The sequence below is a fragment of the Ictidomys tridecemlineatus genome, chromosome 14, assembly GCF_052094955.1.
Source record: "Ictidomys tridecemlineatus isolate mIctTri1 chromosome 14, mIctTri1.hap1, whole genome shotgun sequence".
NCBI lineage: Eukaryota > Metazoa > Chordata > Mammalia > Rodentia > Sciuridae > Ictidomys > Ictidomys tridecemlineatus.
Window position 1 is genome coordinate 6,743,402 of NC_135490.1, and position 25,068 is coordinate 6,768,469.

Here is a 25,068-nt window from a genome sequence, read left to right on the forward strand (position 1 = left end):
TTTGAACAGCAAGGGTCGAAGGCCGGGTTTCACAGGTTTTGCTTTTGGAAATGGGCATCCGGGGATGGCCACAGGGAGGACAGTGTGGGCCTGACACAGGGTGAGGGGCAGATAATCTTCTGTTCGCCCCTAAAAGGACCAGGTGGGGATCCTCCTGAGCCCGAGTCCCTGGCCAGTGCAGGGGGAGGAGATGCTGTTCCGTTGTCCCTGCTCTTGCCCTCCTCGTTGAACATTGGTGGATGTCACCAGGTCTGGAAGTGAAGCCCACTGCAGAGCACCCCTAATCTAATCCAGGTGACCCAGCAAACATGGAGTCACAGGGCAGCGTGAACCCTCTGTTCACCCCTCCAAGGGCACCGACCCATCAGCCCGTGCAGCCGTGAGTAGAGCTCACCGGGTGCCACCTGTCTGCGCCACCCAGCATGGGACTCACTCTGATTCAACCAGGGCAGGAGGAATGAATGAGTGCTGGGCGAACAAGTGCATTTTACAGCCAAGGACTCCTCTACCTCTCAGACAGCAAGAAGGCGGCCGAGGCCAGACAGAAGCCCCAAGGGCCGGATTGCTTCCCGTGCCTTTCGACCTTCGGCTGTGAGGCACGACCTTTGCAGCTTGTTGAGCACAGATGGCTTTTCAAGGATATCCTTCCACAGCGCCCCCCCCCCAAGGAAGGGAGCTTCAGGGGCCCCCAAGCAAGCCCTGCAAGAGGAAGAGCTCCTGGAGGGTGGCCATGGGAGGGCGTTTCAAGGCAGCCCCAGGAGGAGGCTGCAAGGGCAGGAAAAGTGTCAGTGGGAATAAGCAACTTGAGAGCCATCGGAATGTGGAAGACCAGGCAAACGCCCTCCCCTCACGCCCTCCCCACCCCGTACCAACACGTCCACCCACGGCGCTCTGCACACCCAAGTACGCACACACAGGTACGCACACACACGCCCCTTGGAGGTGAGTTCTGTGCTCATCACAGGTACCGAGTGGGAAACAGAAGGGAACCAATGTAGGTAGGAGAGCTGAAGGGCGTGGCCCGGAGCCACCAGATGACGCATCCCAGGGAAAGAGGATAACACACGGTCCTCACCCAATGTCCTCCTGGGGCAGACAGTGGGGGGAAGGCAGGCGGGTGAAAACCTCGGGAAATCCTGCTCAGAAATGGTGGGGCAGGGCTGGGTCCCCGTGCCTCAGTGTCCTCTCAGCAGGCTGATCGGGCCAGGAGTCCTGGAACCCGCGTGGGTATTTGACATCCCAGCAAAGTCCCAGGACCTAGCCTGGGGTGATGACACATGACTGCACTCCTAATGACCCGGAGGCTGAAGCAAGACTGTGAACCTGAGGAGAGCTGGACAACTCAGTGACACCCTGACTCAAAAGGAAGGATGAAAAGGGCTGGGGTGTAGCTCAGTGGAGAGTGCCCCCGGGTTCAACCTCCAGGTCAGCAGCAAAACAAAAACTTCCTAGGTCCCAGAATGTCCTTGATGTTCAAAACACAGCAGGCAACTGCCTTGAGGTGGCGTGGAACTGAGCCCTGGGCGGGGACCTCAGGATGGATGGGCGCCCACTGTCCCTTCTCTCGGGACTTTGCTAGGCCCCAGCCTTGCATTCAGGAGCATGGATTTCTTATTTCCAAACCTGGTGCTAAGGTGAGTCTGACCTGAGAGAGTCGCTCTAGTGCGAAGAGCGTCTGGCCATCTGAGATGCCGTGGGTTAGGCACTGCTCCCCCGCGTTCTCTCACTGCAGCCAGGCGAGGGGGAGGTGGCTGCCTCCATCTTGCAGGATGAGGCTGTGGCTTAGGGGTGTGCAGAGAGGGAGCTCCTGCCGTGTTTTGCTGTTCCGGGCCCTGAGTGTTCAATCTTGCTCCTATTAATCTGAGACATACTCATGATGTGTACAGGCTTGGTGTCAGGGACTTCAAGGGACCCAGAGGTGCAAAGGCCTGCCACTGGGTGTCCCCTGCACTGTCACATCAGGGCTCCTCCTCCAAAGGGGCTTCTCTGTGCTCTCAGGGAGGCCAAGCGCAGGGCTGCACTGTGGGCTCAGACTGGAGGGCAGAGGAGGGTCTACAGGGACCCCAGCTCAGAGCCAGGAAATGCCTTTCCAGCTCCCAGGACACAGGCCCAGCCCCAGGACACCAAGCTCCTCCCTCAGGGATACCCCTCAGTTGTCACCGCGCTGGCCTTTATTCCAAGGAGGTGGGGGGTGGGGGGGGCAGCCGAGGGCCGACTGGGGGTGCACCGTGGCTTCTGGAAAGCTCCAGCCATTTGCCAGCACAGGATCTCTTCTCCCCTTTGACCCTTCACGGCAGCGACTGCCACCCCCTGGGTGCCCCGGCATCCTCTCTGGGAGGAGCAAAGAGCTTTCTTCCCAGACACCAGCAAGACCTTCTGCCTGGAGTCGCTCTGCCACCTGGTGGCGGTATTTGGGAATTGCATGTCCACCTTGGCCATCCACCTTGGTGACTTACAGGGTTAGGCTTAGGGTTAAGTTTAGGTTCCTTACCTCCAAAGCCCCCTGGGGCTGCCTGAGGAAGCCCCTTTCATCCTTTAAAGCTCTGTGAAGCTCTGTTCCCGGTGCCATCAAATATTCTTTCCCCATGTACAGCCAGGTCTGCCCCTGCTTCCTGTCAGTGAATTCTTCTCTAAGAACCACCATCAGCCGACCCAGCCTCCTCCCACCGCGCTGTCTCCACCTGTCATATTTGGCAATGTCTGTCCCTCCGGGAGAACGCCAGCCTTCGAGGGCATTTTGCTCCTGCTTCCTCCCTCTAGAGCGGCTTGGGTGTATGCTAGACTCTTGGCAAATGTTTGGTGCATGAATGGACATCACGCAAACCCCGCCAATCCACCATGACTTTTGCATTCTCTAGCCACTTAATGTCTGTACGGCATCACTGTATTTACCAACATGCCACCTTGCACACAGCTTTACGTGGGTAAATTTCCTGTTCCCTCCTGGATTGCAAATCCAGAGTGGATTATGTTGGCATTGTCTTGCTGGAACAGAAGCTCAACAAATAAATCTGTGTTGTGAAAGCCATGACACCACCAGCACTGTGACTCCCTCCTGTTGATGGGCAGCATCGCCGTTTTCCAGTGGTCACGTTTGTTCTTCTCGACAAGCCATGAAAGGTTCGAGGCAGGAGTCATGCATTCCATATTTATATAAGGACACTGGGTCCCAGGATCACGCAGCTCCTGCTGGATGTGCTGGGACTCCTGAGTCCAGTCGAAGCATCTGTCTCCTGCTTTTCCTGGTTGGCGTCCAAAAGAGGGCTGACATATGCCTTAGAGGGAGGTCTGGGCAGAGGGTCAGTGCCAAGGGCCTGTGATGGCAGGAACACACCTCTCCAGCGTATCCATCGGGGCATCTCCTTTGCCACATCTTCTAGTGCTGGTCTTCCAACAGTGACTCTTCTCCAGGAGGCTGTCCTCGCCCCAGTGCTTCCCCTACACGTTCCTCCTCACGAGCATCTTCCTGTGCTCATCCTCTCCCTGCACTGGAGACCTGGCGCAGGAGGATGGCTGTGTGACATCGCCTCAGAGAGATGCCCATCCTTGGAGAGTACCCCCGTGATGTCCTCAGTGGAGTCCACTCCTCTAAGGCGTGGGGTCAGCGAGATGTGCCTGGCCTGCCTGGTGTGGTTCGCGGTGAACAAGCTGACCTGTGGCTCGGAGGCGGGGTGCTCTGGAAAACATCATGTGAACTCTGTGCTGGACCTTTCCCCAGCCTTCCTGCAGGGACCGCCCGTGTTAAACCAAGCCTCGGCCGTCTCTTCACAGCCTCAACGGCCCTGGCCAGCAGCCTCGGCAGCCCCAGACCTGGTCCTGCGTTGACTGAGACTTTTGATTATTCGCATCCTCGAGGTCACTGGGAAGACTTGACACCAGGAAGAGGCCCGGTTGGCATGATGCCCGTGGCTCCAGACCCTCTTAGGGGGAGGGGCTCGAATATTTACCTCCCCCCGCCCAGCCTTCTCACCTGGGCTCCAGACCAAAGATCCAGACGTCCACTCAAGGTCTCCCCGGTGTGTTCTGCGGAGAACTTAACCTTCACAACACCTGAGCTCTTCACCCACAGTGAAGATCCTCCTTGACTCTCAGTGGGACAGAGCCTCTACCCAAGATGTTCCGGGTCCCCCCACGGGCACCTGGAGATGTGCTGGCTCAGAGTTAAAGGACCACTCACTCAGGAGCCTCCCCAGGCTATCTACCCGCCCACTGCCAGGCTCTGAGGGCCGGGGTCTTTCCTGCCTGCAGCTCAGAGCCACGGGGAGACCTCGAGGTCAGTGTCCAGGAGTGGCGGTCCCCGTGTCTCCATCAGAACTCATCCACTTGCAGGTTGTGGAGCACAAACATTAAAAAGGAGAATCTCACCGGCTCACGATAAAAAAATGTGTTTCCTGAAGCACCTGGTAGTGCCAGGCAGTAAGGAAAGCTCAAAAATAAGACAGACACCACCCAACCTCCTCCTTCACCACTAACTACCACCCAACCCAACCTCCTCCTTCAACACTAACTACCTCACGACCCGACCTCCTCCTTCAACACTAACTACCTCACCACCCGACCTCCTCCTTCAACACTAACTACCACACCACCCAACCTCCTCCTTCAACACTAACTACCACCCAACCTCCTCCTTCAACACTAACTACCACCCAACCTCCTCCTTCAACACTAACTACCACCCAACCCAACCTCCTCCTTCAACACTAACTACCTCACCACCCGACCTCCTCCTTCAACACTAACTACCTCACCACCCAACCTCCTCCTTCAACACTAACTACCACCCAACCTCCTCCTTCAACACTAACTACCACCCAACCTCCTCCTTCAACACTAACTACCTCACAACCCAACCTCCTCCTTCAACACTAACTACCACCCAACCCAACCTCCTCCTTCAACACTAACTACCACCCAACCCAACCTCCTCCTTCAACACTAACTACCACACCACCCAACCTCCTCCTTCAACACTAACTACCTCACCACCCAACCTCCTCCTTCAACACTAACTACCACACCACCCAACCTCCTCCTTCAACACTAACTACCTCACCACCCGACCTCCTCCTTCAACACTAACTACCACACCACCCAACCTCCTCCTTCAACACTAACTACCACCCAACCTCCTCCTTCAACACTAACTACCACCCAACCTCCTCCTTCAACACTAACTACCACCCAACCCAACCTCCTCCTTCAACACTAACTACCTCACCACCCGACCTCCTCCTTCAACACTAACTACCTCACCACCCAACCTCCTCCTTCAACACTAACTACCACCCAACCTCCTCCTTCAACACTAACTACCACCCAACCTCCTCCTTCAACACTAACTACCACCCAACCCAACCTCCTCCTTCAACACTAACTACCACCCAACCCAACCTCCTCCTTCAACACTAACTACCTCACCACCCAACCTCCTCCTTCAACACTAACTACCTCACCACCCGACCTCCTCCTTCAACACTAACTACCTCACGACCCAACCTCCTCCTTCAACACTAACTACCACCCAACCCAACCTCCTCCTTCAACACTAACTACCTCACGACACAACCTCCTCCTTCAACACTAACTACCACCCAACCCAACCTCCTCCTTCAACACTAACTACCACCCAACCTCCTCCTTCAACACTAACTACCACCCAACCTCCTCCTTCAACACTAACTACCACCCAACCCAACCTCCTCCTTCAACACTAACTACCTCACGACCCGACCTCCTCCTTCAACACTAACTACCTCACCACCCGACCTCCTCCTTCAACACTAACTACCTCACCACCCAACCTCCTCCTTCAACACTAACTACCACCCAACCCAACCTCCTCCTTCAACACTAACTACCTCACCACCCGACCTCCTCCTTCAACACTAACTACCTCACAACCCAACCTCCTCCTTCAACACTAACTACCTCACCACCCGACCTCCTCCTTCAACACTAACTACCTCACCACCCGACCTCCTCCTTCAACACTAACTACCTCACCACCCGACCTCCTCCTTCAACACTAACTACCTCACCACCCAACCTCCTTCTTCAACACTAACTACCACCCAACCCAACCTCCTCCTTCAACACTAACTACCTCACCACCCGACCTCCTCCTTCAACACTAACTACCTCACAACCCAACCTCCTCCTTCAACACTAACTACCTCACCACCCGACCTCCTCCTTCAACACTAACTACCTCACCACCCGACCTCCTCCTTCAACACTAACTACCTCACCACCCGACCTCCTCCTTCAACACTAACTACCACCCAACCCAACTTCCTCCTTCAACACTAACTACCTCACGACCCAACCTCCTCCTTCAACACTAACTACCTCACCACCCGACCTCCTCCTTCAACACTAACTACCACACCACCCAACCTCCTCCTTCAACACTAACTACCTCACGACCCGACCTCCTCCTTCAACACTAACTACCTCACCACCTGACCTCCTCCTTCAACACTAACTACCTCACAACCCAACCTCCTCCTTCAACACTAACTACCTCACCACCCAAACTCCTCCTTCAACACTAACTACCTCACCACCCAACCTCCTCCTTCAACACTAACTACCACCCAACCCAACCTCCTCCTTCAACACTAACTACCTCACCACCCGACCTCCTCCTTCAACACTAACTACCACACCACCCGACCTTCTCCTTCCACACTAACTACCTCAAAAACCAACCTCCTCCTTCATCACTAACTACCTCACCACCCAAACTCCTCCTTCAACACTAACTACCTCACCACCCAACCTCCTCCTTCAACACTAACTACCTCACCACCCAACCTCCTCCTTCAACACTAACTACCACACCACCCGACCTCCTCCTTCAACACTAACTACCACCCAACCCAACTTCCTCCTTCAACACTAACTACCTCACCACCCGACCTCCTCCTTCAACACTAACTACCACCCAACCCAACCTCCTCCTTCAACACTAACTACCTCACCACCCGACCTCCTCCTTCAACACTACCTCACCACCCGACCTCCTCCTTCAACACTAACTACCTCACCACCCGACCTCCTCCTTCAACACTAACTACCACACCACCCGACCTCCTCCTTCAACACTAACTACCACCCAACCCAACTTCCTCCTTCAACACTAACTACCTCACGACCCAACCTCCTCCTTCAACACTAACTACCTCACCACCCGACCTCCTCCTTCAACACTAACTACCACACCACCCAACCTCCTCCTTCAACACTAACTACCTCACCACCCGACCTCCTCCTTCAACACTAACTACCTCACCACCCGACCTCCTCCTTCAACACTAACTACCTCACCACCCGACCTCCTCCTTCAACACTAACTACCTCACCACCCGACCTCCTCCTTCAACACTAATTACCTCACCACCCGACCTCCTCCTTCAACACTAACTACCTCACGATCCAACCTCCTCCTTCAACACTAACTACCTCACCACCCAACCTCCTCCTTCAACACTAACTATTTCACGACCCGACCTCCTCCTTCATCACTAACTACCTCACGACCCAACCTCCTCCTCCCACACTAACTACCACACCTTCCAACCTTCTCCTTCAACACTAACTACCACACCATCCAAACTCCTCCTTGAACACTAACTACCAAACCACCCGACCTCCTCCTTCAACACTAACTACCACCCAACCCAACCTCCTCCTTCAACACTAACTACCTCACAACCCAACCTCCTCCTTCAACACTAACTACCACACCATCCAACCTCCTCCTTCAACACTAACTACCTCACCACCCGACCTCCTCCTTCAACACTAACTACCTCACGACCCAACCTCCTCCTTCAACACTAACTACCTCACCACCCAACCTCCTCCTTCAACACTAACTACCTCACCACCCAACCTCCTCCTTCAACACTAACTACCACACCACCCGACCTTCTCCTTCCACACTAACTACCTCACCACCCAACTTCCTCCTTCAACACTAACTACCTCACCATCCGACCTTCTCCTTCCACACTAACTACCTCACCACCCAACTTCCTCCTTCAACACTAACTACCTCACCACCCAACCTCCTCCTTCAACACTAACTACCTCACCACCCAACCTCCTCCTTCAACACAAACTACCTCATAACCCACGTTCCTCCTTCAACACTAACTACCTCACCACCCAACCTCCTCCATCAACACTAACTACCACATGACCCGACCTCCTCCTTCAACACTAACTACCTCACCACCCAACCTCCTCCTTCAACACTAACTACCACACCACCCGACCTTCTCCTTCCACACTAACTACCTCACCACCCAACTTCCTCCTTCAACACTAACTACCTCACCACCCGACCTCCTCCTTCAACACTAACTACCTCACCACCCAACATCCTCCTTCAACACTAACTACCTCACAACCCAACCTCCTCCTTCAACACTAACTACCTCACCACCCAACATCCTCCTTCAACACTAACTACCTCATGACCCAACCTCCTCCTTCAACACTAACTACCTCACCATCTAACCTCCTCCTTCAACACTAACTACCTCACAACCCAACCTACTCCTTCAACACTAACTACCACACTATCCAACCTCCTCCTTCAACACTAACTACCTCACCACCCAACCTCCTCCTTCAACACTAACTACCACACCATCCAACCTCCTCCTTCAACACTAACTACCTCACGACCCGACCTCCTCCTTCAACACTAACTACCTCACCACCCAACCTCCTCCTTCAACACTAACTACCTCACCACCCGACCTCCTCCTTCAACACTAACTACCTCACAACCCAAACTCCTCCTTCAACACTAACTACCTCACCACCCAACCTCCTCCTTCAACACTAACTACCTCCCCACTCAACCTCCTTCCACACTAACTACCTCACCACCCAACCTCCTCCTTCAACACTTACTACCTCATCACCCAACCTCCTCCTTCAACACTAACTACCTCACCACCCAACCTCCTCCTTCAACACTAACTACCTCACCACCCAACCTCCTCCTTCAACACTAACTACCTCACAACCCAACCTCCTCCTTCAACACTAACTACCTCACGACCCGACCTCCTCCTTCAACACTAACTACCTCACCACCCAACCTCCTCCTTTAACACTAACTACCACACCATCCAACCTCCTCCTTCAACACTAACTACCTCACCACCCGACCTCCTCCTTCAACACTAACTACCTCACGACCCGACCTCCTCCTTCAACACTAACTACCTCACCACCCAACCTCCTCCTTTAACACTAACTACCACACCATCCAACCTCCTCCTTCAACACTAATTACCTCACGACCCGACCTCCTCCTTCAACACTAACTACCTCACCACCCAACCTCCTCCTTCAACACTAACTACCTCACCACCCAACCTCCTCCTTCAACACTAACTACCTCACCACCCAACCTCCTCCTTTAACACTAACTACCTCACCACCCAACCTCCTCCTTCAACACTAACTACCACACCACCCGACCTTCTCCTTCCACACTAACTACCTCACCACCCAACCTCCTCCTTCAACACTAACTACCTCACCACCCAACCTCCTCCTTCAACACTAACTACCTCACGATCCAACCTCCTCCTTCAACACTAACTACCTCACCACCCAACCTCCTCCTTCAACACTAACTATTTCACGACCCGACCTCCTCCTTCATCACTAACTACCTCACGACCCAACCTCCTCCTCCCACACTAACTACCACACCTTCCAACCTACTCCTTCAACACTAACTACCTCACGACCCGACCTCCTCCTTCAACACTAACTACCTCACCACCCAACCTCCTCCTTTAACACTAACTACCACACCATCCAACCTCCTCCTTCAACACTAACTACCTCACCACCCGACCTCCTCCTTCAACACTAACTACCTCATGACCCGACCTCCTCCTTCAACACTAACTACCACGCCACACAACCTCCTCCTTCAACACTAACTACCACACCACCCAACCTCCTCCTTCAACACTAACTACCTCACCACCCAACCTCCTCCTTCAACACTAACTACCACGCCACACAACCTCCTCCTTCAACACTAACTACCACACCACCCAATCTCCTCCTTCCACACTAACTACCTCACCACCCGACCTCCTCCTTCAACACTACCTCACAACCCAACTTCCTCCTTCAACACAAACTACCACCCGACCCAACCTCCTCCTTCAACACTAACTACCTCACCACCCAACCTCCTCCTTTAACACTAACTACCACCCAACCTCCTCCTTCAACACTAACTACCTCACCACCCAACCTCCTCCTTCAACACTAACTACCTCACCACCCAACATCCTCCTTCAACACTAACTACCTCACCACCCAACCTCCTCCTTCAACACTAACTACCTCACCACCCAACCTCCTCCTTCAACACTAACTACCTCACCACCCAAACTCCTCCTTCCACACTAACTACCTCACCACCCAAACTCCTCCTTCAACACTAACTACCACCCAACCTCCTCCTTCAACACTAACTACCTCACCACCCAACATCCTCCTTCAACACTAACTACCTCACAACCCAACCTCCTCCTTCAACACTAACTACCTCACAACCCAACCTCCTCCTTCAACACTAACTACCTCACCACCCAACCTCCTCCTTCAACACTAACTACCTCACAACCCAACCTCCTCCTTCAACACTAACTATCTCACAATCCAACCTCCTCCTTCAACACTAACTACCTCACCACCCGACCTCCTCCTTCAACACTAACTACCTCACCACCCAACCTCCTCCTTCAACACTAACTACCTCACCACCCGACCTCCTCCTTCAACACTAACTACCTCACAACCCAAACTCCTCCTTCAACACTAACTACCTCACCACCCGACCTCCTCCTTCAACACTAACTACCTCACCACCCAACCTCCTCCTCCAACACTAACTACCTCACCACCCAACCTCCTCCTTCAACACTTACTACCTCATCACCCAACCTCCTCCTTCAACACTAACTACCTCACAACCCAACCTCCTCCTCCAACACTAACTACCACACCACCCAACCTCCTCCTTCAACACTAACTACCTCACCACCCAACCTCCTCCTTCAACACTAACTACCTCACCACCCAACCTCCTCCTTCATCACTAACTACCTCACAACCCAACCTCCTCCTCCAACACTAACTACCTCACAACCCAACCTCCTCCTCCAACACTAACTACCTCACCACCCAACCTCCTCCTTCCACACAAACATCAACACCAGCAGTTTTCCATGATGTCGGAGCCTCCTAGACTTGCCCAGTTCATGGACCCTTAACATTTCAGACGTGTGTGTGTGTGTGTGTGTGCACGCGTGTGTGGTGCTGGGAATTGAGTCCTTGCTAGGCAAGCACTCTGGGTTCCTAGACCAAAAGAAATCCCGAAAGGTTGCATTTATTGAGTTGTTGGGCCAAACAAGGTAACCGTGGTAGGTGCTGGAAGTCCCATATGTATGGTGGCTCCCCTCACGTCCAACAGAGGTCCCTGTGCATCCATCGTCACGCGGGTGTCTGTAGAGGTACACAGGGTAGGGGCTGCTACTCTAGCCAGGAAAACCGACAGGACATACCTGATGACCATGTGCCCAAACCAGGGACAGACACGAGGACCACGAGCCACAGCGTGGACAATCTATTGGCAGGAGGGTGATTAATGTGCAAGGGCCACCTGGCTCCCTGGTCGTCCTGGCAGCCCCGTGGCTGTGAGTGTGGAAGGGCCACGTGGCCTCCATGGTTCTCTTGGTTGTGTGCAAGGGCCACGTGGTCCCCGTGGTTGCCTCGGTGGCCTTGTGGCTGTGCCGAGGACACGTCTCCCCTGTCAGTCAGCTTCTCCAGAGCAGCAGAACTACTGGGCTGTGTGTATGTCGAGAGAGGGACGAATGTGAGCTGTTGGTTCCCCGTGGCGGTGTGGGGGAAGCCCAAGGCAGCCGGCTGAGGAGACCAATTGCTCTGGGAGGCAGAACTTTTTCTTCTATTTGGATGTTCCGCTGATTGGATGAGGCCCACCCTCGTTATAGAAGGAGGTCCACTTACTCAGAGTGAAACGTTAATCCCATCTAAAGACCCTCTAAGTGGACAGCAAATCAATCCTCACTCCCTGGGCACCCTTCACATGGTATTCGATGTCCTCACACTCTGCTCATGGAGACTGGGACCTGACTGGCCAGGGGCCTCTTTCCTCCGGGCCTGGATTTCCTGGGTCGCCAGCACAGATGCAGTGACATCAGGGAATGCAAAGCTTTAGGTGAAGCTTTTCCTCGACCCACGGCAGGGCGACTGGCCTCCAGGAACGGACCGTGGGGAGGATGATCAAACAAACGCTTCCTACTCCTCCAGTGGCCCGGGAGCAGCAAGCCCAGATGTCAGTGTCACAGCAGCTCCTGAGGACTTGGGACGTGGCTGTTCATGCACACCAGCTGGACAGGCCAGAGACCACCAGTGGCCAGCATGTTCACGGACAGCCCAGTGGCCGCTGCCCTGACTGTCCACAGCACTCTGAGTGCCAGCTGAGGACCAGCCTGTCACTGGTGTCTGTTCACGTGATTCTGGAGGCTGGTCCTTGTTGGGCCCCGGGTGGGCGTGGAGCTTGGCCTAGCCTAGGAGAGGGCCACTTTGGGCCTTTAGTGACCTGAGTGTCAAAGGGCTGAGGAGAGAGGGTCATCACCAGGCGCTGGAGTCCGGGAGTCACTTACACTGGGGGAGGCCAAGTGCAGGTGCGGGGGGCCTCCTGGCCACACTTAGCAGCCCTGCCTGGGGGACATGGCCACGCCACCACTGTCCCTGGAAACTTCCGTTCAGCCAGGAGGTCAGGCACGCCTGCATCTTCACACCACCCCATGTTTGTGTTGTTCACACTCACACTCACACTCACACTCACGCCCTCTGTTGGGTTCAGCCAGTCTGAATTGGGTAATGGTCACCAGGGATGAAGGGGGTTCTGATAACAGAGACCCGAATCCCACCCGGAACCCGGCCCAGCCTGGTTTGGGCTGACTCCCTGGGCGCCGGTTCCTCGCCTTCTCCTCCACCGACCCGCGTGGTCCCTCCCGGTCACAGCCACCTTTGGTTAAGGACTTTTATTACCCGTTGAAAACGGCCCTGAGCCAGAGGCAGGACAGAAGCCCCCGCAGGAGCCAGCACCTGGGGCTGCCCAGCTCGGAGCACCCCGAGGACCTGGAGTCCCTGGACTTGTGTTTCAGGGTGGACCGCGTGTGCTCCGTGTCAAGGGGCCTCCCCTCCACCTGGGTGACGTTCCTGATCCAGGGCTGGTAGTTGGCCAGCGAGGTGTATATTCCCGGGGTGTTCTTCTGCCCACAGCTCCTGCCCCAGCTGATGATGCCCACCTGGTACCACTTCTTGCTTCCTTCTGTCGTGCAGACCAGGGGCCCCCCGCTGTCGCCCTGCAGGCAGAGAACAGAGTTCACGGCGGGTCCTGTTCTAAGCTGCCCACTGAGGCTGGGCTCAGCTTGTTCAAGGGAAGGGGCTTCCCTGGCCCCCGACTCGGGGCTGCCAAAGGAATCCCATCCATGCTCCCCTGGGGGCGCCCTGCGGTCGGCCAGGAGCAGTGGGGAGAGGCATGCATGGCCAGGCAGGGCAGAGCCGGGGAGGAGGACGCAGTGGTCAGTGAGAAGAGCGAGGAGCGCGCCTCTGCCGCCCACAGAGGGGCGGGAAGGAGGCAGAGGGGGAGGGAGGCCAGCGTTGAGGATTCTCAGATCAGAGGCTCTGGAGAGGGAGAACAGGAAGTGGGCGTGAGAGGCGTCGTCAGCGGCACCACGAGTGGTCTCCTCTGGCGTCCTCCAGAGCTGTGGAGAGGACGGCATTCCCTTGAACACTCTGGAGTGGTGCTGGGGGCACAGGAGCTAAGTCTCCCTGGAAGCGCTGCCCCCGCTGCGGGTCTGTGACTCGCGTGGTCGTGCCCACACATGCCGCAGGTGTGCCAGGTACCCACTGAGAACCTCGTGTACACGTGGCTTCCTCTCACCCCTTCTCCTGGAGGACCAGCCTCGAGGAGGAGACAGCGCTGCTGAGGGTCACCTGGCCAGAGCCGGAAGCCAGGGTCTCCTGATGCCAACGGCCCCGGCTCCCAGTTGCATCCTTCTGTCACACACTGCCGGTGGCCTTGCCTCAGTCCCGCGGGCTGGCTGGACAGTGCAGCATGGGGTGGACTCTGCCGGGCAGGAGCCTCCTGCTGAGCTGTACGCGTGGCCTGGCTCCGTGGCTGCCTCTCGTCAGCCCCACGGCCTCCTCTTGGTGAGTAGGAAGTTCGAGGGCCACGAGAGGGCTGACCTCTGCTGGACAGACCCCACGGAGGAAACGCGACATGCCTGGTCTGGGGGTCCGGGACCTCCGGGCCCAGCAGAGAAGATGCACTTGTGGGCCCGCAGGAGACTCGTGTGGCGTGAGACAGAAGAGGGAGCAGGCACCGAGGGGCGCACTCTGGCTCTGGGAGGGCGAGGGCAGGACAACTGGGGAGAGGTGACTCGCAGGACACCCAGCGGCTTGACGGGCTGGGCGGGGTGGCTGGAGGGGGCTCAGGCAGAGGGCGGTAAGAGGAGGTGAAATGTGAGGGTCCAAACCAGGGCAGGTCACGTGGGGGACGGGCAGGAGACACCACCAGGTGTCTGGCCCCAGAAGGACACTGGACATAGGCTGTGACTCATTCAGGGTCAGAGGCTGCAGGTGACAATGTACAGGGGAAGGTCAGGAGTAAACGTGTCCCTGTGGAACTTGGTCTTGCTGCAGAAGCCTCACTGGGCAGGGGACGTGCAGCCCCTCACTGTGACTCCACAGAGTCGGGGGTCATGACTGCCTGAGGACAGCCAGCAACTTGGGCCCAAACCAAGTGGCCTTCTCCAGGACAGAGTGTCCCCCTGGCACCTGCCTCTTGCCCCGTGCTGGCTGGTGAGTTACAGGGCAGAACCCGCTCAACAGCTTCTATTCCAATCGCTCCTTCTGCAAATGTTGTGTTAAGTGATCTTCTTTACGAAGGATGCCGGTGGAGCGATGTTGTGGATTACTTATTTCCTTACACAACAGGGTCAGGGTGTCCTGGGCAGGAAGCTTCACTCTTGAGCTTCCACGTCCATCATCTTGTAGGAACGGAGAGACGCCTGCCTGCTCTCTAGGACGGTGGCCCATGAACTGCAAAAACCTGTGAATCGCTGGGACAAGCCTGTTGCTCTGTGCGTTGCCCACCAGCTGCCTTCAGGGAACGGTTGTCCCTTCCCGGTGGCTGGGCCCAGGGGCATCTGTAAGTGGACGTCCTTCTATGTGGTTTTTTCTCTTCCTCTCGGGAAGCAAGCAGCACCAGAGGAGCCACCGAGAGGGGCCTTCCTGCAGGGCTCAGCCTGTAGCCGGGGTCTCTGCTGAGAAACGCTGGCCCAGAGCTTCCCGAGTGTGCCACCAGGAGGTGAAGGTCCCACTGCTGTCCTGTTTGGCGTAGAAGCAGGTGGCCAGGCTGCAGGCCTGGCCTCTTCACTGATGTCGGACTTTGGGAAAACCACTTAGATTCTGAATCCCTGTTCTTTCACCTTCCAGCCACCTCACAGAGCCCAGGGAAGATGCAATTGCTGCTAAGGTGCCGACGAGCTTTAAGTGACCGCAGGTCTGTCCGGGTGGTCAAGGGAGTCAGGAGTGATCTGTAAAATGGCGTTTTCTCATCTGTAAAACGGCCTTCTGGTTAACTCCTTCTCGGCTCCAAACGCCCGTGGTTCTGAAGGCCTGAGCGCCTGCAGAGTGAGGGACGAGGTGGGACGCAGCCTGGAGAGCAGCCCAGCTCTCAGCCGGGCTCCACGGCAGCCCCACAACCAGACGGGCCCACGCCCAGCGCTGCCCGCTCGGACCCCTCCTCCACCGGCAGACTCCAGGGCCCTTCGGGCTCCCCAGGGGACCTCTCCTCAGGGCGACTGACTGACGGTTCTGCCAGCCGACAGCACCGGCCCGCAGCTGGGCCTATCTGACAAACATTTCTTGGGCATTTGTCATGGGCAGAGCACGGGGCGCGGCCCTGGGAATTCGCCCTGAATAGACAGGTGTGTGCGGGGCGGGGAGTGGGCAGGAGCCCAGAGCTGGGCTCACCAGGATGGCTGCTGCCCAGGAGACGCCACCGGCGCTTCATCTTCTGAGCTGGGGAGAAGTTCCAGTTTATATTTTGCTTGATTGTGCCACTTTAAAATTATTTTTAAAAGTTGAGCGTTTTGAGATAATTGAAGACTTTATTGCAAGAAGTCATGCAGAGATTCCCCGACCCCTCAGTTTCCCCAGTGCTATCTGGCAAAGCGGTAGAGCCTGATGGGTACCGTCAAGAGGCAGGACTTCTCTGTGCTGAGGAGGCTTCTGCTGCCCTCGGTAGCCGCGCCCACTACTGCCCCTCCCACAGCCAGCCCCGCCTTGCAGCCACCAACACTAGCTGTCCGCTGGACTTAGTGGGCGGGATCGAAGGAGGTTACTTGCTCCACTGTGTCTGGTCCCGGTCCTTTGACCTGTTAGGTTTGGTGATCTTGTACATCGTCCAGGACCGGAAGGGAACAGGGCGCACTAGGCCTTCAGTCTGGCTGTCCCTTGGCTGTCCCTTTGGTCCTCTGCTGGTGGAGTCTCCTCTGCCTGGCACACGCTGCTGGCCTCCACCTCTGCTGAGCTCAGAGGCCTTGCTCCTTCCTCTTCTGCCTGCCCAAACCCTGACCCAGCAGGCCCTTCCCAAGGTGCCATCTCGTGGTCTACCTGGGGAAACTACCAGTCTCCTCTGTTACCAAGCAACACTAGAGAAGGCTGTCTTTCCACAGGCTGTCTGTCTGTCCTTCACTGCTTGGAGGGGTTACATCTGCACCTGGAGATTTGCACCTAGACCAAAGCCAGCACCCGGCTTGCAGGTGGGCCTTAATGGACAAATAGAGGGTCTTTGAGCTTTAAACACAACTCCTGTCACTCCTTGGAGCCAGAGGGTGCCATGCTCTGAATGTTTTGTTTTTGTTTTCCATTTTTCATTATCCTCAACATCAACGTCAATCAAATGTGTTTTTCTTTTAAAAGTTTCATGCCTGTTTTATTAAAGAGAACCTAAGAGATCAGACTTTGGTTCACGGTAAAGAAACCTGCATCACCCACTCTATTACTTATTGCTTATTACCCAACTGTCTGCCCAAGAGGCTAGGGACAGGGCCACACCTCATTCCAGCCACCAGGGCCTGGCGTGCTCGGTAGGGGTTGCTAAATGATGAATGATGATGACTCCTGGTATGGGCCTCAAATTCTCCTTGACTTTGTCTTTTTAGGAATTTCTACAAGTGGAAGCCTTGGGGTCCCAGGTACCTAGCGTCCACTCCATGTCTGCACTCGCACAGCCAAAGGCCCTGACCCCCACGCATTTCCCAGACCCTCAGCTGTCTCTTCCCAGCAGAGAGAGGGTACCCTTGCATGGCAGCCCCCCGGGGAGGGGGCCTGTAAGTGGAGGAGGCGGGGCCTCGGTTACCTGGCAGGCATCGTAGCTCTCGTTCATGAATCCTGCGCACAGCATATTTTTGGTAAGTTTTGTAAACGTTTTTGCGCATTCATTCCAATCTATGATGACCATTGGCGCTTTCAACAGATCGTTTTTCATAGACCCTTTGTCAGCTGCCCAGGGAGAGAGCATGTTAGAAAAGTCACCAGGCAGCAGACGTTGCCACGGCCGGCGGTGCCCTAGAGACCGCCAGCCCCGCCCACCATCCCGCATGCTGCTCGTGCCCTGGCCATCCACCTTCTTCAGGTCATCTGTGCCCAAAGGGGATCCTGCCCAAGCTCTCCCAAGAGACCACCACCTGCTGGGATCATTCATCTGATGGCCAAACTTCTAGCCCTGCTCCAGCCAGCCTGCGAGCTCGACATCTGGGGAACGGGCCAGTGGACAGCCCAGCATGGTCCTGCCTCCTCCACTTGCTGTCCTGTTACCAGTTTGTCACGTGGGCACAGCGCTTTCCTCCCACAGGGCCACGGACGGCAATTTGCACCCCATAAAGAAGCATTAGGCCTCAGGCGTGGAGAGGCGCTAAGTCTTCAGAGGGTCTAGAGGGCGCTTGAGCCCCGGGCCTCCAGGTTTCCTGAGCCCCTTCTCCTTCACGCTGACCACACATGCATCTCATGATTCCTCCCCTCACCCAGCGTTCCTCATGCCGTGTGCCCTTCTCTGCTCTCCTTCCTCGGTCCCTGCCCTCCTCCCGCCTCCCCGTGGGGTCCTGGCCTGAGCAGCTCTCCAGGACGCCAGGCAGTCACGCACCTGAAGTGGTCTGGCCCCACCCTGCCACCCAGCACTTGTGCCACTTGGAAGGCATGGGCTCTGGGGGCATGCAGATGGGCACTGTCAGGCTATTGAACTCGATGGGCGAGGCCACCATCAGCAAGGCGATGTCGTTGTCCATGCTTTCTCTCTTAAATTTATTGTGATAAACTATGCTGCTGACCGGCTTTATTTCCAGACGTGGGCTGGTCAAGTCGTTGGTCCCCAGCACAACACTCAGTTCCTCTGTGCTGGTGACATACAACCAGAGAGGGCAGGGGAAGGAGGGTCACAAAAGCACACAGAGCTCACTGGGCCCCAAATACCAGTCCTCATAGAGTTTTGGGGGCCTTTAAGATGGTCCTTTTGTTGCTCAGAAAGTTTGAGGACTTAGAAACTAAAGAGAGGACAGAACCGTCAGGGAACAGACCCCAGTCCTCAGGGGTCCTGAAGTTGAATGTGACCCTTGCATGCAACAGAGCAGAGGCAGGGCTCAGTTTGGAGCACTCTAAAGAGCCCACAAAGGACTAGTTGGCCCAGGCCAAGCCAGTCTTCAGACAGGTAAGGCCTGGTGACATGTGCCAATGACTGCACATTCTGCTCACGGCAGTGGTTCCAACAACCATTCAGAGACTTAGGAGTGAGTTTAATTTGACCTTCCACTGGCCGAGCAGAAAAGTCCCCGGGTAATCAGACAGCAGGCAGGGCCCTTCCAGCAGATGGCCAAGAACTTTCTGGTGGCCAGCTCTGAAGTGCCCCCCAAGAGCAGGTGCCGCAGTGTACTCGGCTTTGCCCAGAGGAAACGTTGCACGCGGCTTCACGGGGTTTACCCAGATCCGTCAGCCTTTCTGGGTTCCTTCCAAAGCTCTTGAGGTGGTGAAGCAGGGTGCCCAAGTGCCGGAGCATTCAGGACTGCCTTCCACTGTGAGCTGTGGTCCCTGGCGGGGTCACATAGCTTTATTGGACCTCAGTTTCCTTATCTAGAAAATATTCTGCCTGCCTCAGAGGGTCATTGTACAGGTAAGTAATTTAATACAGGTAAAGTCTTAATGGGGTCCCGGAGCATGGTTCATGATCAGGAAATGCCAGCAGTCAACCGTCAGCTGAGCAGAGAGCACCCTACAAGGAGCAGGAAGGAGGCACTCAGGTGGCCAGAGACCAGACGTCCAGGACTTCCAAGAAGCACTTGGATGTCCTAGGACAGGTGGATGGACTGAGCGCTCCGGCTCCTTAGGCCACAGGTGTGCCTGGAAAGGACAGCGTGTGACTTTGCAGCACAGAGCCACTGGCCCTGGCACAGCTTGGGGTCCACTGTGCAGTGCCCACAGGCTGGAGGGAGGTCATTCATGTCTGCATCAGGATACAACGGTGCCAGGACCCCTTCACCGTCAGGTCTGGCCACGCGTGCGGCTGCCCGGGGCTGGCCCTGGGTACTTACGGTAACTCGCCGATCACGCAGTGAGCAGCTGTGAGGATCCACCACGAGTTGAGGATGGTGCCGCCACAGAAATGTTGATTGGTTGCCTGGATACTCACCTGCCACGGAAACTCACCCACCTCAGCCTCCAGCCCCCCGACGATTCTGGAATGCCGCATCTTCCGGTCCTCGAAAGTGGGCCTCTCGCCACATCCTGCTGGGATGGAAGAGAGCAGGAGGGAAACATGAAACACCTTGTCCCCTCCACATGGGCCAGGTGTGCTGGGGGAGACGCTCGCAGACAGATCTCCCTGGCCCTGTCCTGGAGATGAGGACACTGGGCCGGCCCCCGAGGCTCCCGTGTGACAGGAGCAAGCTGACAGGCTCTTTTCCGTTGAGCAGAGCTCAGGATGTGGTCCAGAACACTGGCTCTGACTCTGCCAGCTCCGGGGTGTCAGGCAACCAGAGAAATTGGAGGAAATAATGTCCAAAGTCAACCCCACAGGACCCCTCAAAGACACCCCAGTCCTCCAGGGCCGTAATCTGGGACCTGCAAATATTTTCCCTTACAAGGCAGCAGGGGATTTGGAGATGGAATTGCTCGGCTGACCCCAGCATGCCCCACTGAATGGACCCAGTGCAATCACAGGACCCTTAAGAGTGGTGGGGAGCGGGGGCAGTGGAGCAGGCACTTGGGAGGCTGAGGCAGGGGGACTGCAAGTTCCAGATCAGCCTGCGCAACTTAGCAAGAAGGCGTCTCAAAATAAAGAGGCTGGGCGCAGCTCTGGGGTGAAGTGCTTGCTTGGCATGCCTGAGGCCCTGGGTTTAACCCCCAGCACCACCAAAAAGAGAAATGGTCGGAGGAAGGCAGAAGGGAGTCCATGCTGGGTGGAGGTGAGTACAGGAAGGCCCCGGGAGATCAAGCCTGCGGCTCCACAGATGCACACAGAGGCCCCAGACCAGCTCCAGGAGCCCCGGAAGGGGACGCTGAGGACCCAAGGCCGGCGTATCTGCAGGAATACCGTCCTGCCTTGGGAATAGCCCTGGAGGCTGAGCTGCCTTGTGCCCTGCAGGATGGCAAGGTGAGGAATTGCTGTTTAGGCCACTCAGTTTGTGGCTGCTCCTCATAGCAACGCGGGGAAAGGAAAAGATGTTTCCAGAACAAGGTGGGAGGGTTGACGTTAGAAAACCCAAGACCCCCTTGACCCTGACTTTATTCTAATTGTCCAATCATTGGCTCAACGGTGGCTTTGAGGATGTCATAGTCTGGTTTGGAATGAGGAAGTCTTGGTCATTTTTGGTTCAAGAAAATGGGGAATTCAGCAACATTGTATCTAGAGGCTCCAGCTGTCAATAATCCATGGATGTCTGTTCGGGACTTTTGGACCTGCACTTCCTGTATCTGACTTATCAGACACACTCTAGTGCTTAGATGTGTGTCCGATGCTGTTCCAAACACCTTACAAAGACCAATTCACTGTGACTTTTACAACCACCCTACAAAGTAGGTACTGTTTTTCCATCCCCATTTTATAGTTAGGACAAATGAGACACAGAAAGGTTAAGTACTTGCCCAAGGGCACACAGCTAGCCCATGGCCCAACCAGGATTTGAAGCTGGGCAATCTGGCGTTGGAGTTGACCTCCTACCACTCCCAGAGCTGCTGTGTGCCTGTAAGGTTCTCTTCCCGGGTGCCTGGCTCACTCCCTCACCTCATCCCCGCCTTGGCCTAAGAGTTGCTCCTTTAAGGAGGCCAAGCCAACCCCTCCATCCTGGCTACTCTGTCTCCTGCCCAGCATTACATTTCTTCATGCACCATCATGGCGCTGGGTCACCGGGGTCCCCTGGCCTGACTGATGCCAGAGCTCTGCCTGGAGACAGCAGCAGGCCTGCCGTGGTGACGCTGGTCCCAGGGCGGGAAGAGGATGTCCAACGATGAGGGAGCCTTGGCTCCAGGAGCCCTCATGGTCACTCACCCCCGGGCCCGGCCATCCGTGTTGGACGGTGTGCACTGCCGCGACCTGACAGTGACAAACTGAGAGCGACCCGTGTTAGGTGGATAACCCGCATGTCCACCCGTGTCGTCCGCGACTCCTCGGCTGGAAGGTGGTGCTCGTGGGGGATTTTAATGATGTGGGGAAAGGCTTGGGATAAACAGTTGAGCAGAAAAGTCAGGGTCAAAATCATCTTTAGAACTTGTGATTTCACCGTGTTAAACATCTGGACATCCACGCGTGGGAGGAACCACAGTCAGGATCCCTGAGTGGGGTGGGCTCCAGGGCCCATGGGTGACTGCAGGGGGCTCCTCTTTCTGAGACGAGGCTGCGGCACCTGCTGAGAGTGTGGCCCTGGGGCAGACCCCCGAGTCTGACCCTGGCCCTGTCATACATGATCTGAGGGAAGCAGCCGTCCCTTCTTATCCCCTCTCCACTCCTGAAATGGGCACGAGAATCTCTCCACCTACGAGATGCACACTCAGATGGAGCCAGGCTGATGAAGCGCCCATAGGGCTGGAGCGGAGGGAGGAGTCCTTGAGCCATCTTAGCTGTCAGAATTTCTCCTCTCCTTTCTCCCAGTCCCCAGGGACGGGCAGCTGGGCCCATCCTTGGTCCTGAGAACAGCAGCACCAGGGTCCAACCGTGCAACCCAAGTTCTTTGGGTTAAAGCAAAGCATAAAGCCGGGTGGCAGTGAAGGCAGCAGATGGGGAGCAGGGCTGGGAATGAGCATGCACTTGGGGGGCTCTTCAGAGGATCTGCCCACACCCCCTCTCCCCCACACTCCTCCCTGTGCCCACCTGAGGACAGCTGGCAGGAGGCCAGGTGTGCAAGAGCTAGTGGGCAGAGGGAGGGAGGGACTGGCACAGCAGGCTGGCTGCTGCCATCAGCCCTACCAAGTTCCTGCAGAGTGACCTTGGGCGGCTCCTCGACCTTGGAGGCTGGCTCCCACCCACACTTAGGCTGAGAGCAGAAACTCCCCCACGGTGGGCAGCTTCCACCTAGTCCTTGGCCCAGAGCTGCTGCTGCTAAGTAACCCAGGTCCCTTCCAGCCCTGGCCACCTCTCGGAGGGGGAGCCACCCCTCTGGAGCCGTGAGGAGCACACTGAGACCAGAAGCAGCCTTAGCTTGACGTGCTGAGCCCCTCTTGCCTTCTGCTGGCAGGTCCCGGGAAGCTCCTCACCCTGGTCTGAACCTGAGGCTCGGTTACTTTCGGACACATGCTTCTGGGCTCTCCATTATGCCTTCTAGGGTAAAGTCTTGAGTTTCAAAACCAAAGCTAAAGGTCAGATTGTCAAACTCTGGGCTGGGGAACAGGAAGAAAGACACGTGGCCCCAAGGAGGGTGACAGGGAGCACATCAAGTCACCCTCTTGGGCTCTCCTGGAAGGGCCTCCCTGACGAGTTGGCTAATTACAAGCCCGTGTCCGGCTCTTTCCTGCCCCTAATGCTCACTGGGACTGGATGAGGAGGTGAGCAGGGCACTTGTCCCCACCCCAGTGCCCGCTGGGTCGGCTGCTCTGGCCCGGGGAGGAGCCCACATACCTGGGTCCGCCCCCGTGGCGTGGGTAATGAGCAGCACAACTGAGAAGAGAAGCATGGGCCTGGGCGGGCTGTGGGCTGGGAGGTGGAGGAGGCCAGGCGGAGGCGGTGGCGCTGGCCGTGGGGAACCAGCCCTGCTGGCGACGTCACAATGGGCTGAGGCTGAGGTCAGGAGCTTCTCGCTACCTGTTTGGGTTCTAAAGTGGTTCACAGAGGGCTCTCTGGTCTGAGCCTCCCTCCCAGCCCGCTGGGCTCCCTGCTGACCTGGCGTCCTACCTCCCCCAGCCCACCCTGGGCACTTTGGGCCGTCACGCCCCATCCTTCTTTAAGGCTCCCAGGCTTCCCCTCCACGAGCCTGTCAGTGGGCCCCGCGGCTGGGCCTCTCCAGCACGAGGCCCGCGGGGTCCAGTGACCCTCTTCCTTCCTGCTCAGGACTCTGGCCAGCGCCCAGGCTTGGCCTCATGCTGGTGCAGGGTGCCCGTCTCCTCCAGACCCGCCCAGAGGGCAACACCCCCTGCCCCCAGCACTTTGTGGTTCATTCCACAGGAAGCTGAAGCAGAGTGTGACCAGGGTGGAGCGCCAACGGGTTTGGACTCAGTGACTGCAGCACTGTTACCCAGAGGGATCAGAGAAGCCTCTGTCCAGCCGGACCTCAGAGGAGCCAGGAGTCCAAGTGAAGAGGGAAACAGCACTCGGTGGCTGGGTCTTCCCAGGAGTTACTTAATTGCTGGTCTCTGTGAGAGTGTTGTTTCAACACTGGCTTAAACCGTAACATTTCTATGCTATAATTCACACCCTGGGGAGTGTAAGCTCCTGGGACCTTGAGAAACACCTCCCTGTGACAAAGGCCACTTCCCGACATCCCTTGCAGATTCTCCTCTGCCTTTGTTCTGCTTCAATAAATAAGATTTTCTGCTCATGGTCTGTGCTCCTGTGGCCCAAGAATCAAGCCTGCCAATACTGTCCTAGGCAAGGAATGACATCCGATTTCCTCTGAAAGCTCCATGTGACCTCAGCTCTGGGCCCAGAACTTCAGAAGCCACCACTGGCTCAGCTGGATCCAGCGGCGCCATAAACCTGACTTCTCCAACCCTCGAGTGGTGCTGGGTCTCTTGCTGAGCACGATTTCCACAGCACAAGCCGACCTGGGCAGGACAAACTATCTTACCGGGTGGCAAAGGTCAGCAGGAGATGACCCAGCCGGGTCTGATCACAGTGCCATGCCCAACCGCTGTCCCCATCCCTGCCCTGCCACCACCTGGGAAGGGTCTGACTTGCAGCTAGCGGTTTGCTGAGTAGCACTGTGGCAGCCTGCCGAGCTGTGCCCAACACAGCCCAGTGTCACTGTCTCAGGGGCAGGTGCCGTGTCTCACCCCCAGCTCCTCCTGGTCCCCAGCAGGGGTTCTCATGATAGTCACAGTCAGTGGCTATAACAGCTTCTCGCTGAGCTCGGGACTGGACGCAAATCTCGTCCAACAGAGCAGGCTGGGCAGAGCCCACAAGAGGAAAAGCCCTTGCCCTCGCCTTAGTCTAGTGGAAGAGACAGAAAATGAATCCGTACTGAGGAGGATTCTCCCTCGGCCTCCGCATACCCTGGCCCCGGGCCTCTCCTCCATCTCGTGTCCTCAGAGACAGATGACTGTCCAGTTCAGGCTGCTCTGACCGTGTCTGCTCACTGTCCGGCACAGCCGGCGGCCACCTCTGTCTCGGCCTCTCCCTTCTCCCCCCATCCCGCTGTTTCCGACCTCAGGCCAACAGCGTCTCTTCTTAGCTGCCTCACTAGAGCCAGGTTGTCACCACATGATATTCTCCTTTCT

The 25,068-nt window shown here is 56.3% G+C and overlaps 2 protein-coding genes across 2 annotated transcripts in view; one reads left to right on the top strand and one right to left on the bottom strand.

Annotated features, from left to right (window-relative positions):
- LOC101961295 (RP1 like 1) overlaps window positions 1–25,068 on the top strand; it is a 107,569-nt gene that overhangs the window by 67,946 nt on the left and 14,555 nt on the right. The gene's annotated exons all lie outside the window — the stretch shown is intronic.
- Window positions 12,818–23,309, bottom strand: Prss55 (serine protease 55). Its single transcript, XM_005337251.3, has 5 exons — window positions 23,255–23,309; window positions 19,737–19,929; window positions 18,299–18,549; window positions 17,516–17,658; window positions 12,818–13,448 (listed from the first exon to the last, which is right to left on the bottom strand). Exons 1-5 carry the CDS (start codon window positions 23,307–23,309, stop codon window positions 13,128–13,130), a joined length of 963 nt encoding a protein of 320 aa, XP_005337308.3. The 3' UTR covers window positions 12,818–13,127.

Excerpts from the sequence above, each read along its gene's own strand:
- Prss55 (XM_005337251.3), bottom strand. The coding sequence starts at position 23,309 with ATGCTTCTCTTCTCAGTTGTGCTGCTCATTACCCACGCCACGGGGGCG. Across the intron at positions 18,550-19,736 it reads TGCGTGATCGGCGAGTTACC|CACAGAGGAACTGAGTGTTG; the intron begins GTAAGTACCCAG and ends GTATGTCACCAG. Across the intron at positions 17,659-18,298 it reads GTGGGGCCAGACCACTTCAG|CTGACAAAGGGTCTATGAAA; the intron begins GTGCGTGACTGC and ends CTCCCTGGGCAG.